At 47.5% G+C, this 13,391-nt stretch overlaps 1 protein-coding gene across 4 annotated transcripts in view; it reads right to left on the bottom strand.

The window, feature by feature from the left end:
• Positions 1-13,391, bottom strand: part of MDGA1 (MAM domain containing glycosylphosphatidylinositol anchor 1) — a 148,552-nt gene that overhangs the window by 73,136 nt on the left and 62,025 nt on the right. For all 4 annotated transcript variants that reach the window (XM_074538622.1, XM_074538623.1, XM_074538624.1 and 1 more), the window contains exons 7-9: positions 12,277-12,546; positions 11,555-11,884; positions 7,947-8,240 (exon numbers count right to left, since the gene is read on the bottom strand). In XM_074538622.1, the coding sequence (XP_074394723.1) occupies positions 7,947-8,240; positions 11,555-11,884; positions 12,277-12,546 (894 nt within the window). The remainder of the gene's footprint in view (positions 1-7,946; positions 8,241-11,554; positions 11,885-12,276; positions 12,547-13,391) is intronic.

Below are 13,391 nucleotides of genomic sequence, written 5' to 3'. Positions count from 1 at the left end.
ACCTCAATCCACAAGTTCTACCTTTTTTTTTGGATTTTCCTCCATCTATAAGAGATTCCCCATGAACTCAGATACCAGTCCTATTTATCACCCTTAGCAGAGAACATCCCATAACCTCACATTTCAGGATCCACAAAGCTTTCTCTGCCTTAGCCAAGTTCCCATGTCTCCTGGACCTTTAGTGGTGCTGCATGGGCCCAAAGAGAAAACAACAGAGCTGCAGGGCCAGACTAACTGTGTCTGACCTAGTGACTGGAGATAAGCATATGGCAAAAGTACTCACAGTGTTTGTTACATCCCTGTGCAAACAGAAGCAGAGCCAGGACAACCTCTCCCTCCAGCTAGGCTGTCTTGATGCAATCTGGGAATCACCAGCTCTATTGCACTTCGGAGAACTTTGATACAGGTGGTTTTACCCATGGTCTAAGCCTAGACAACAGCAGGACTCAAAAGCAAAGCAGTTTCCTCAGAATGGCAAGATGGGAGGCACTGGGAAAGTGTCTGACAGTCCTCTGGCAGCAGTATGCTCCTGTGACTTAAAGAGAATCACATATGTGGGTGAGACAAACATGCACAGCTTTGCAGGATGCTCAGCACAAAGCATTTGAGTGGATTCTGGAGTTGTTTCTTATCCCAACAAGTTGATATATACCCAAGTCCTACAGGGAAAATAGCTGCCATGGCAGGAAAACCTTAGAAGGAATGTCTGCATTAGAACAGTATGAGATTTGGTATCCAGCCCTGAGAGGGCCACAGGTGAGCAAACACTTACAGAGAGATGACCAAGACTGTCTGCCATCCACTGCGTCTATACAGCTCTTGGCTCTCCCTTCCTGACAAAACTGTACAGCGTGAATGTGTCTCTCTCAATAAAGTTGCTCTTCCTGCAGAGTCTGGCCAAAACCCAGGATAATGGCAGATTATGGAACTGTATTTGTTTCTCCCAACAATATCTGAGAAATGGATTAACCGATTTAAACCAGTTCTCTTCTGAAAAAACAAATTCATCTCTCTAGGCGACGAGCTCTCACACAAGCTTTTACTCAGCCTATTATTGCAACCACAGAGGTGCTGAGAAATGAGCAATGAGCTGCACAGAAGCTGAATGGCAGCGCAGGTGGGCTGCAGTCTCACACAGCAGACCCAGGTTCCAGCTTTAAGGCAGGTTCCCACCTTCCTGACGTGCATATCTGGGGATTTTCCTCTCTCCTTTCATGGTCTTTTACGCAGGGCACAGCGAGGAGGCCTCACTGCACTTTGCATCTGACGTGTGGTGCCACAGACTGGACATGCCAGCTTTGCAAAATCTGCTCCACGGCCTCCGAAATCCCCCTGCCATCTGGGCCTTTTGCTTTATGTCTGAAGTCTCTTGTATCTCCTGGCCACCACAGGGTGCAGACATGCCCTGTCAGACCAATTTCAATCAAAGAGGTGAATCAGGAAAGCTCTCAGGGCACAAGAGAGTCTTCCCTTCCCAAGAAATCTGAGTGAGTGGCAGCACATGGGAACCATCCCCACAAGGTAGCAAGCAGAGAAAAGACCACAGCTCTTGCAGGGTAAGACCCAACTGTTAAACACTGATGACAAAAATTCAGACCAGCCCAAACTCATACAACTGCTTTACCCTGTGAAATATGGGTTGTTTGTTTGTTTGTTTGTTTGTTTTTTTAAAACTGGATATAACAAATGCTACAAAAAAACCCCAGCACTGGGGCTCTGCTGTATGAACATAAAGGTGTTCCAAAGAAGAAGGCTTTAGCTAAGCATCCTTAGCCAGCCAGACTTAAAGGCTTGAGGCTGGCAGGAGGGCAGGACCAATGAGTCCTACACAGTAACTTTTGGTACAAGCCCATGTGAGGACCCAATTCTTAACTGATGTGAGCACTGTCACAGACTCCATCTATCAGGCCCCAGGACCAATACATGGTAATTGTTATGACAAATCTGAGGCCAGCTGTAAGTGTCTGTGATTATTACTTTGTTCTGAACTGTGGCCATTTGGGTTTACAGTCATGACAGAGTAAAACTTCAGCCTGTCCTGAGACTGACAACTCTAATTAGTTGTTAGCAGCCTGGGCACTGGGAAGCAGAGAGAGCAATCCTAATGCCATATCACCCAGGACAGGGCTGCGTGCACAAACACGAGCTCTAAGGAGCTTAATCCCAAACAAGATACTGCAGGAAAAAAGTGTGTTGACAATCAGGAATGAAACCCTCTGCTCTTAAAAAGGAAGCAGAGGGGTGCTGTGTATTGAGAGAAATGCAGAAATCACATGTATACTTTCAGTTCAGTCACATAAACCTCTTATGTGGGGAGAAGCAGGGAAGATTTCCATCAAAGTGAAACCTAACTACCAGGTCAGGCTTTGTTTAGACTGGTGGTTCAATATCATGCCCATTGCTAGGAGTTATTTTATTCTTTCTACCAATTAAAGTCTCTAAGGTTGCAAACCCTGAACTTGCAGAAGGCACAGCTTTCCTTTGGCTTTGGATACAGACACACTTGCCCCAGAGCATCAGTTCATTCTTAAACCTTTGATGGTGTAAAATGATCCAGAACACACCAGAGTTGTAGCTGGCAGGAGAGCCTGAGGTTCCCCTCTCTTGCCAGCAACACGTGTACCATGGAGAACAGCAATAATGAAACATGAATGAAAGAGTAGGAAAGCTCCACTCTCTACAAGAGCAGAAAAAGCATCTTCTGCCCCCCAAGTTAGCTCCTGAACTGTGCTCCTCATCTTGGGGGAGGGTATCAGGATGAATTTCACCAATGAAGACAATAAAGAAAAACAAAGCCATCACTATAAATATATACACTCAGAAATTAAACCAACCAGGTCTAAAATTCTTAGCAGATGGCTCCACAGTGCAGCTCACATGGCCAAGCAGCAGGACAGATAAGGCAGCTCAGCCACAGATGGAGGGGTCAGCTCTGGCCCCTGACAGCCTCATTTCTCTTAGACTCCCTTCATAGCAGGGAGAGCTGCAGGGAGCTCTTAGCAGCCAAAAGCCCCGTCTTAGCCACTCTGCAAAAACATCTCCATGCCCAAAACACGTCTCAAGAGCACTTTTAAGAGAGCAGTTAATATCCAAGCTTATATTTCAGGAGGGGGCAAGGCCCCAGCAAGAAGCACTGACATTGAGCTATGGCTCCAACAGCTGATCGAAACAGTTTAATGCATTTCCATTTCCAGTTGCATGGAGCCAGCAATGTTTCTTACTTATTTACAGTATCCCTCCTCCCCTGCTCCCCGCTCTTGTGTTTGCTACACAGATAACACGGGGAATTGATGCTGACTATTGCCTGTCTGATGTACAGCCGATGGCTTCAGCAGGATTTTAAAGAGGAATGAGTCAACAATGTGTGACCAGGAATAAGATTTGCCAGTGTGTGAGCTTGAATAGGAAAACATATCTGTGCCCACCTGAACATTAGTTAAAGTGACACTGGCAACAGATGCCCCAGCAGGACGTGTTCTGGCAGCCCTCCAGGTCAGGGCAGAGCCAGACCTGCCAGCCACCAGCCCTATAGCAGTGCCTGTGTCTAAGACTGTAAATGGCTCCTGGAGTCCTGATACCCATCCCTCCAAAGGGAATGCCAATCTGCTCTCCTGATTACACCTAACATTCACTATGCTTTGAAGATAAAGCACAATAACCCACCTGCTGCCTAATGTGGCAGAACTTTATCTAAGGGCAGTAAGCGTAGTCCTTTGGAGATCAGTCACAGATGATTGTGGGCTATTACTTTAGATCCAGAAGAGGTAAATTCACAGGCCATGTTATTGCAGAGAAGAAGGTGAATTCCTTTCCTAGTCTTTCTTCCTGCAAAGATTTCACCTGCTGTGTGATCCCAACGTGGGAAACAGGGCCAACTTTCAGGCTTGAATAGTGAAAACAAAGTCAGCCCCATATAACTATTGCCCTTTCCTCCTACTCTTCTTCGGCACTCAGAGACACCAAAACCTCTGCAAAAGACAAAAATGGCAGCAGCAAAAATCTGCTCATCTCATCTTCAGAACTTGGTGAAGTAATTAACAACTCAACAGAGGACACAGGTGCTCTTCTACCAGGTTTTGATGGTTATCTAAAGGGGGAGAAGCCATTCAGATGGTCAGGTGTGGGCCTGAGACAGCACGTAGCGAGTGCTGTGAAGGAAAATAAACTCATCTGCAGAAAAATAGGGGAATAGATGTATCGAGGATCAGGTGGGATGAGGAGTGGAGGGCTGAGCTGGACTTGGATGGAGCTGTGCAGTGGTTTATGAGATGTTGTCCAGGACTGGCAAAGCATCAGAGATGACATGATATTACTCGAGCAGGAAAATGTAGTAAGACTGCAATTTTCACCACACTGTTTTATGAGGCTCTAACAGAGCAAATGTCATATTCACCATTTGTAAGACAATCATCTCAAGGGCTGCCTCTAGCAACAGCCAGAGCTTCAAGTCACTACCAACCTGTGTAATTCCTGCAAATACTGCTTTGAGCAGCCTTTTAGGTTACATGGCTAATACACGTCTTTCAGTTTTTCGTTACATATTTGCTAAATTAATATCTAAGTAGCATCCTTTACACTGATCCACACATGCCTGCTTTCTTTCCTCTTCTCATACACAGCAGCTCAAATGACACTACTGAGTTCCAAAACCCAGACTGCTGCACATTTTCAAGCCCAGTGTGTGTTTCACAGCCTTGGACTAGTTACCCCACAAAGGGTGGCCCAGCTCTGATTTTAAACACACCTCTGCAGAGGATTCATTTTTCTGATGGGATTCTCTGCAAGTACCTGGTCCTGGAAAAACCCCTTGATAACAGTATCAATGATAGCATTGATATTATTAACAGCACTCCCCCACTCCATTAATATTTTTATTTCAAGACTTAGAAGTGCTATGGTTGTTATTTGTTCCACAAATCTTCGATTAGATGGGTCAGTTTTATTCCTGTTTTGAAGGTACAGGAAAAAATGACAAGACATTGCCAATCCAAGTGTAGATTCCCAGGAGTTCTGACAAGCCCAGTCTCTCACTATAACCATTATACAACATTTCTTCATCTTAAACACAGACATATACGGCTGCACAGACTTTCATAAACTTATTAATCTTTCAAAGCTCTACACTACAGACCAAGAAGTCCAGGGAACAGATCATCCATCCTGTCAGAGAGCTGATGATAGACAATTTCAGCTCATAAGCTAACAGAAAAGCAATTTCTTCTGCTTTCTAAATACAAAAATAAAAGCAACTTTTTCTGCTTTCTAAATACAAAACAAAATACTAAAAAGTCCAAACACCTTTTTTTGACAGCTGACTTGTTCTTTTTGTCTTCTTATTCTCCTTCCACAATTGCAGTGCGGTTGGAAAAGCCTATTTCTGGACTAGCTTGTTACAACAGAGCACCATATGCATGAGGATGAAGGGAGAAAACCAAGGGTGAAGGGAAACACAGAAACCGGTTCTGACATCCAATCAGATCTGCTGTATTGATTTCGCGACTTTGGCTCTGGAGCAGATCAGAGGAGCAGCCCGATTCCCGCGCGGCTCCCGGCGCGCTCCCGCGTCCGCGCACACGCGCCGGCTGATGCGCGCACACGCGCGGCCCCGCGGGGAGCGCCCCTCCGCAGGGATGCGACGCCTGCGCCCAGCGGGAGAAGCTCTCATCACCGAGGCAGCAGGAGCCACACGATCCGCATTTCCAGCAAGATGAGAATTCCAGAGCGAGCCGCCGAACTAATGAGCTGCCCACGCTGGAAAGCTGTGTTTCAATTAAGCACAGCAGCCCCTGCTGCACCCACATCCTCCCAGCGGCATGGACAAGGAGGACAGGGATAAACGGGGACTGTGTTGTTTCTGGGTCTGCTTTATGCATGAAGGGAAAGGGAGGAGGTGTAAAAGGGATGAGGGCAATTCTTGCCCTATTTTCTTGGTTTCTTCCATTTTCATACTAATGCAAGGAGCAATTGACAGCACTGAAACCCCAGCTGCCTGCTGAGGCACAGAACAGGCAGTGCCACCATGAAGTCTTTCCATGTTTTCCAGGCAGGAGGAGACAGCTCAGGTGTACAAACACTCAGTATGCACCCAGCTTCCACTAAGGTACACATAACAGATTGACAAGGGAAGGGGGCTGTTTGGGTGGGCTGGCCTGTGGACTATATGACCATTACTTGGACAAAATCACAATAAAGTGTTGCTTGGCCATGGGATGAGGTGTAGGAAAAGTGTGTTCAGCTACCCTTTACACACACGTTCATTGCATCTTTGCTTTCTTGAGGGTCACATCATAGTCCCCACCCCAGATAGCTTCTGTTTGCACCTACCATCTTTCTTATGTGGGGAATCATGTCCTATCCCTTCAGCCCAAGATTCGGGTCTGTGATCCCCCACCAGACCACCCAGTATTAGTGAATTCATCCCAAGCTCAGCACTGCTGCTCCCTCTGCAGGGGCAGGGAGGGTCAAGCAAGGTCCACACAGCTCTACAGCTTTCAAACACCCACACCAAACTGGGGACACCAGCCAGTGTGATGGTTCTTGGCTCCCAAGTGAAATTTTGCTGTATCTGTCATTGTCTCTTGGTGTGACCAAAAGTCACCTTCCCTGCCATGTCCTTCCAAGTCCAGTATGATTGAACCAGGCTGTCTTCCTCAACAGCTCAAATCAGGATTCCCATTTTCACCCTGCTTAAGGGAAGCTTCTCCACATGTACTTACCAGCATGGAAATCTTCACATATTTCCCTATCTCATCCTGTAATCTAAACCTGCAAGGCTCCTGAATAGACAGAGATAATTTTGAAAGGGGCTCTTCAAATACCCAAAGTGCCTGCAGGATTTCACACACCTCTGATATTGCTGTGCTCCCAGCAGCTCACATCTGTGAGCAGTTTGTCTGGTTGGCTTCAGCCAGGTTGTCTGCTCCGGTCTCACTTCTCCTATTCCCGGGGAGCGAGGCTGGGAGAAGTGTGGCAGCATGTCTAATGAGTGCTGCTGTGCTGTGTCTGGAGGCTTGTCACTCACAGCTCACAGGCAGCATGCCCAGGTGTAAATTAACCTGTTCCCTGCCTGCCCCACACCTGCCAGATCTGTGCTGCTCACAGCACTCTGCCAGTGCTCAGCAATCACACTGCACTAATGGGACAGGATCTGCAGGGAGAGCCAAGGCATTTTATCTGGCTGCCTTCCCCCAATCTGATTTCAAGCCTTGTAAGAGAGAGAGAGCACAGACTGCTGCATGTCAAAACACACCTCAACAGCTGAGGGAGCTGAGCAGGCTCTCACTTCTCTGGAGGGAGAATCCACTGCAGGGAAAGGATGGAGATGTCACCCAATGCAGCGTGCCACCCTCCATGTTCACCTCTGTGTACAGATACTGCCTTTAAGTGGGGCTGGGAGAACCATAGCCAAAATCACCCCACACACCTGCTAAGTATCAGCTTCCTGTTACTCACAGCCTAGCTGTATGAAAACCATTTGGGAGTACAGATTCCCTGTCACCTATCCCTGCTTTTCAGGCAAAATGATTCAGGCATATCCAGGGGTAACTAAGTTGAAGAAAGCGTTGTGGTGTGGAAATGATCTAAATAACATTCATTTTCCACCTTTTGAGTTCTTGACTTTACAAACTTACTAGCATACCCTGAAGGTATTTTACACACATGTAATGCACATAAACACACCCGGTAAAGATGCACTCATCCCCTGACATGGAAATAGAAACCCTTGTACACAAATACACACCTCTCCCTTCCACTTGCTTGCCTTATGGTACCCTGCCCTTAGCCTCATGTAGCCTGACCAATTAAATATAAACTGTTCAAAGGTCCCCAGACAAAAGAGATGTGTCTGCTCAGCCCAGTAAGAAAGGTCAACCCTGTCTAGCCTCCAGGCTTTTGTGTACACAGGCATTCAGGCAGGCACTCCAGCGCTGCATGGCTGTACTCACACTGCACGTTGAGCTGCACCAGGGCTTCCCGGGGTCTGATGTTAAATCCATTGTACCTGGCTGTCTGACACTTATAGGTCCCACTCATTTCTCGGCTCACGCTCTCCAGGTGCAGCTTCCCATCGTAGGTCTCCATTGTCATTGTCCCTGAAGGCATGGGGGTTTCCTTGTCCACCCGGGACCAGAGGATGGGTGGCTTGGGCTTTCCTCGAACCTCGCACTGCAGCTCGGCCCTGGAGCCTTCCCGCACAGTGATGGCAGACTGACCCTTGGGGACACTTATTGTTGGTGGCACTGAAAGAGAGACAAGAAAGGAATCATTTTACACTGCATCTTCAGCAAGGAAGGAATAGTCTCAAGATGCTTCTGATGAAATCACAGCAACAGCCTTGAATCCCAAAGGTTTCCGCTCGACACGCTGCAGCCCTTCTATGAACACAATGTCCATGCAAGTTATCCTGCAGGGTCTGGAGCTTCAGGGCACCAAGGAGGATTCAGCCTTTCCAGCAGTGTCCCCCAATATCACTGCCAAGGGCCAGGAGTATTGGGGCAGACTCCAGGCTCCCATCCCTCTGTTTGCAAAATGCTATCCAGCTGCAGGGATAGCATTAAGGAACACAAAGGTAAAAGCCTCTTTGATCCATTTCTCAATTTCTGGTCAGTGAATTTCTCAAGTGGAACTGCAGTCTTTTGGCCAAAAATAGAAGTCATATTTGATAGTCTAGGTATCTAGACACCTTATCCAGGTCAGACCAAAATCAAGACTTAAAGGATAAGTGCTTGCAGATCTCCTCTCCAGCCTTCTCAGAGGTCCAAGATCCCTGTTTGTTCCTAAACCACAGCAAGGAATCAGCTCTTTTCAAGCGTCTTTGCTTATTTTACTTTTATTGCATATTTTACTTTTATTATTTATTTTGTTTTTATTGGTGAATGCACTGTGAAATTCTCACACCAACAGACCTCTGGTTCATCTGAGTGAGAGATGTGTCCCAGCAACAATCACTCCTGGCATCCCTTCGAGGCTGGGAAGAGCTCATCCACCAGAATTGCTGCCTAGCTGAGGCTAGAGCTGGAGGCACCGTAACACTCAAAAGAAATATCCAGCCATCAACTGACAACCAAAACTTTGCTGATAAACAAAGCTTAAAAGAAATCCATTGAATACAAGGTACAGAGATGTCAGTGGGAAGAGGTTGGCTGTTCACATCCCCAAGATGTTCACATTCCACCAAGAACCCAGGAAGGGGATTTTTGTGCTAAACCACACATAATATTGACAATTTATTTGAGCTAGACTTCAGAGTCAACAGTTCAGCTGAGGTAAATATGGTCACAATCTTTTCTGAAAGCTCCTTTTTCAGCCCTTCCTGCTGACAGTGGCAACATTTGGATTGACACTTCCATAACTGCAAGGGCCATGTACTTCGTTTCCATTTAAATCAAAGTACAGGACTACAGAAGCTGTAAAAAGCTGGTCTGACCAACATTAGCTCAATTCAGCTCCAGCAAAGGAGAGTATGCTATGGTAATTGTACGTGTTACAGCCTGCAGCTCTTTATGAACAAATTTAGGATGGATCCAGCCTAATCTCCCTCTGCAATGACCTCCCTATGCAACACGGAGGGCACATTTTCAATTTGCAGGTCTCCCGTGGGCTGGGGAATCTCATCACACCCTGTCCTGCACAGTGTGAAAGGACGGCAGCACTCTCAGAGCTAACGCTGCCAGCAGCTGCTCACCTGGTGAGTGGCAATTTTCTCCACAGGTAAAGTTGTAAATTGCATTTGAAGATTTTTTTTTTTAATTAAAGCTATCACCTTGGAGCTGCTCAGTGGAGGCAGCCACTTTGATGAGCTCAGGCTTTGCTCAGTGGGGAAACATGGAGCCACTGCTGCTGTCCTCTTGCTCATCTTGTGGAGCAAGGTGTTTTATGTGGGAATCACATATTGGGAATCACATGTTGGGAATCACATGCTGGAGGTGGCTTGTTGCTGATTATGGGGATGTTGCATGTGGGACAGCCCCGGCTGCTGCATGGAGGACTGCTCCAGCAGGGATGGCTGTTTTCATTTCCTGGGACACAAAGCAGTCCTGCTGGCCCAGGCTGCCACAGAGAGGCTCCAAAATGCCCCAGGCCGCCCTCCTTCCCTTCATCATTGGCAGCATCCACATGGGCATATGAGACTCACTCTCCTCCAGACAGGCACAGGGCAACCTGTCACCACAGACACCTCCTTTAAGACAGCAACTGGCTGGTGCTTGGACCAATACCTGCACTGTCAGACACTGCCAAGCCTCTTGGTGGAATCATCCCAGGTGTCCCAGCTCTTCACAGCCTCCCACCCTTGCAGTGTTAAACACAACTGCACTCTGCCATCTAGTGATCTTGGGCAAAAATAATTGTTCCAGGTGGTATCAGCCATACAAGTTTGGGAAAGCCAATTTTGCACCAGGATTGGCGAGTTCTCCCAGTTTTGTTCCCTGTTGGTGTAACAGGGTTGGTGTTGGCTGGCATGGAGAGGTCCTGCCTTCCATGGCTGTCCACAAAGGAAAGATCATTCTTCAGTGTTGAGTGGATCCATGGCACAGCCAGAGCTCAGTCTCCAGGCTGCCAACAAGAGCTGGATGCAATCCTATCAGGAGCAGGTTGCCCCCAGAATTTCTAATGGGAGACAAGGGCTTCCCAAAGCACCAAGAGTAGTTGCAGCACTTTTTTCTGGGGAGTTGAAGTGAGCAGCATCCAGAATAAAGAGTGAGATCAGCCTGGCCTGTGGATCCAGCACAACCAGGGACTGAGAAGTAACATTCTGTGAAGGTGCAGGTCAAAATCTGTGGGCAGCTGACTCCCCTGAGGAGTCTTCCATCAGATTACTAACACAATATTTCTTTGTGCTGCACCCTCATGGTCCTGGAAAGGCAGCACAATGACATGGATGAAATGGAGAGCACAGCAGGACCCACCACTTCTACAGAAAGAGAAAGACAGCCCTGAGACTCTATATTTTAGTCCCCAGCATGACTGACAAACACTGACATATTTGTCCAGTCCTCACTGGGCCATGGGGTGAAGCTCTGACCCTGATTTTAGGGGGGAGGCATTTATGACACTGACACTCCTCCAGAGAGGGCCCAAGGCAGACTGCATTTGCCATCCAGCAAACATTAAAAGTCTTCACAGAAACTGTATCCTGGAAACAATGCCAAAGAAAAGAAAGAGCAGCTTTTTTTCTCTTTTACTCACTTCTAAGCAAAGGGACACTCTAAAATTGCTGAAATACCACCACTTCTTCCTTCCTTCACAGTGTGGAGGTTTGTTTGAACAATCACACTGTAAAGCTGCCTCTGTAGCTGGAGTGCATTTTGGACTTTTCATAGGGAGAAAACATAAAGGAAGATCTACTTGGTACATAATACATCTGACAAAGAAGTTGTAACTATTACCCATCTCCAATCTGAGCCAAGTGCTTTCCTGAGGATGTAAGACCCTTCTCCACTAGCATTCAAGACATGCATGTGAAGTTCTTCAAAAAAGCCAGAGGCAGAAGCTGTGGGGCAGCCAGTGATGCCAAACACTCCTCTGGGGTCCCCCCTGCCAGAGAGAGGCTCACCTGTCTCTGAGGAGATGTTCACCTCCACACTGAGGTCAGGAATGGGTGCTCCCTGGAAGGTAGCCACGCACAGGTAGGTGCCATAGTCACTGAATCTCAGGTCAATAATCTCCAAGCTGCACGTCACAGGTGGGAGCTCGGGGTCATTGCGGGTGATGAGCAGCCGGTCTGAGAACCTGGCTGGTTTTCCATTCTTGTACCATGAGTAGACAACCTTCTCCTGGGGCACAGCATCTACATGGCATGAGAGCTTCAAGTCCTGGCCTAACTGGATGGTCTCACTCTCTTTGATCACATCAGGAGTGATTTGGAATGTGGCATTCTTCATGGCTGAGATGAACAGAAGTGCAAAACTGGTTAGGGATATCAAAGTATCCTGCATGGGACAGGAAAGCTGTTCTTTGCTCCTCAGAAAGGCAATATTTCCATGCAAAATCTGCCCAAAGACCTCTCCCACTTACGTTCCCTCAAAATGTCCCAAGGGCCTCCCATCTGGCACTCTGGGCTCATCCAATTCAGGATAATGCTACAGCCCAGGATGAAGCTGCAAGCAGCGCTTGCACAGCCGTTGGTCTGGGAGCAGAGAAACTTGCACAGGCGCTTCTCCAGAATATTAATTACTACTAAATATCACATTCGCCCTGAGCTGTACAAGAACAGCCAGGAGGAATGCAATTCCCCCATCCCTGAAAACACACGCTCAGAGAGAAGCAGCAGCTTACACCGCACCAGCAGGTTCACAATCTTCTTTGCCGGGTTGCCCACGTTGTTGATGGCCGTGCAGTTGTAGTAGCCTGAGTCCTCCACACGGATCCTCCAGATGGTGAGGTTGCCTCCTTGCACGAGGCTGTTGGGAGGCATGGGGCCAGGAGAGTGGGACCAAAGCACTTCTGGCTGTGGGTCACCGCCCGTCAGAGAGCACTGCATGGTGATGTTGTCACCAGGGTTGACCACCAGCGTCTCATTGACAGACAGCTTCAGAGCAGGTGGGGCTGGAAAAGCACAAAGAGGGACACTTCAGAGCTTGAGAATGACCCATCCACCTGCCTGTGCACAGCTTCATACTTTTAATGATTTGTTCTTGTTGATGGCTGGTTTGAGTAGGGACAGCTGGAAAGATCTATGAATTGACTACAAATATAATCAATCTAAAGTATGATCATTATCACATCTTTGAATAAGAGCACTCTGCTCTTTTATGGCTAGGAAACAGAGCAGGCAGGACCTCACACTGCCCCACAAAACACTCTACCAGTAGTGCTTAGGACTGGGGCACAAAGCAGCTATGACATTTTATCAGCGCTCAGTGCAGGTTCTCTATGGCTTTAGGATGCAAGTCAGAAGAAAAGCCCAATAAACCCACTCTACACATAAAGGGGTGGCAAACAGTCAACATTTGGCAGTGAAAACCCAAGGCCTGAAGTTTCAGGCCACTGAACAACTGCAGCCAGGCCTAAGGGCAATGGAAACCTTTGTAGCCTTGATGGAGAGGAGAAGGAGAAAGTACAGCCTCAAAGGAGCCTGCTTGAACCCAACCACTGCTTGTGCTCAAGGACAGCTGGCACTAAACCACTCCTCTGATTCAGAGTTTCCATCCCAAGGAGTGAGCTTTGGGGAAGGTCTATCATTAAAAAAAGCTTTCTTCAGCTATCCCATGACACAACTCTCTATCTCTCACACCCAACTGGACATCTTTGAGAGGCAAAGGCTTTGCCAAGCAGATAGTCCTTGCAGCTTGGAGACTGATATGGAGGACCAGGACCTGTCTGCACCTTAACAGACCATTAACAGCAGCTCTGACCTGGCTCTTAATCTCCTTCACCTCCTCAGGTGTTTA

This window comes from Zonotrichia albicollis, chromosome 3 (assembly GCF_047830755.1).
Source record: "Zonotrichia albicollis isolate bZonAlb1 chromosome 3, bZonAlb1.hap1, whole genome shotgun sequence".
NCBI lineage: Eukaryota > Metazoa > Chordata > Aves > Passeriformes > Passerellidae > Zonotrichia > Zonotrichia albicollis.
This window is presented reverse-complemented; position numbering and strand designations above follow the sequence as displayed.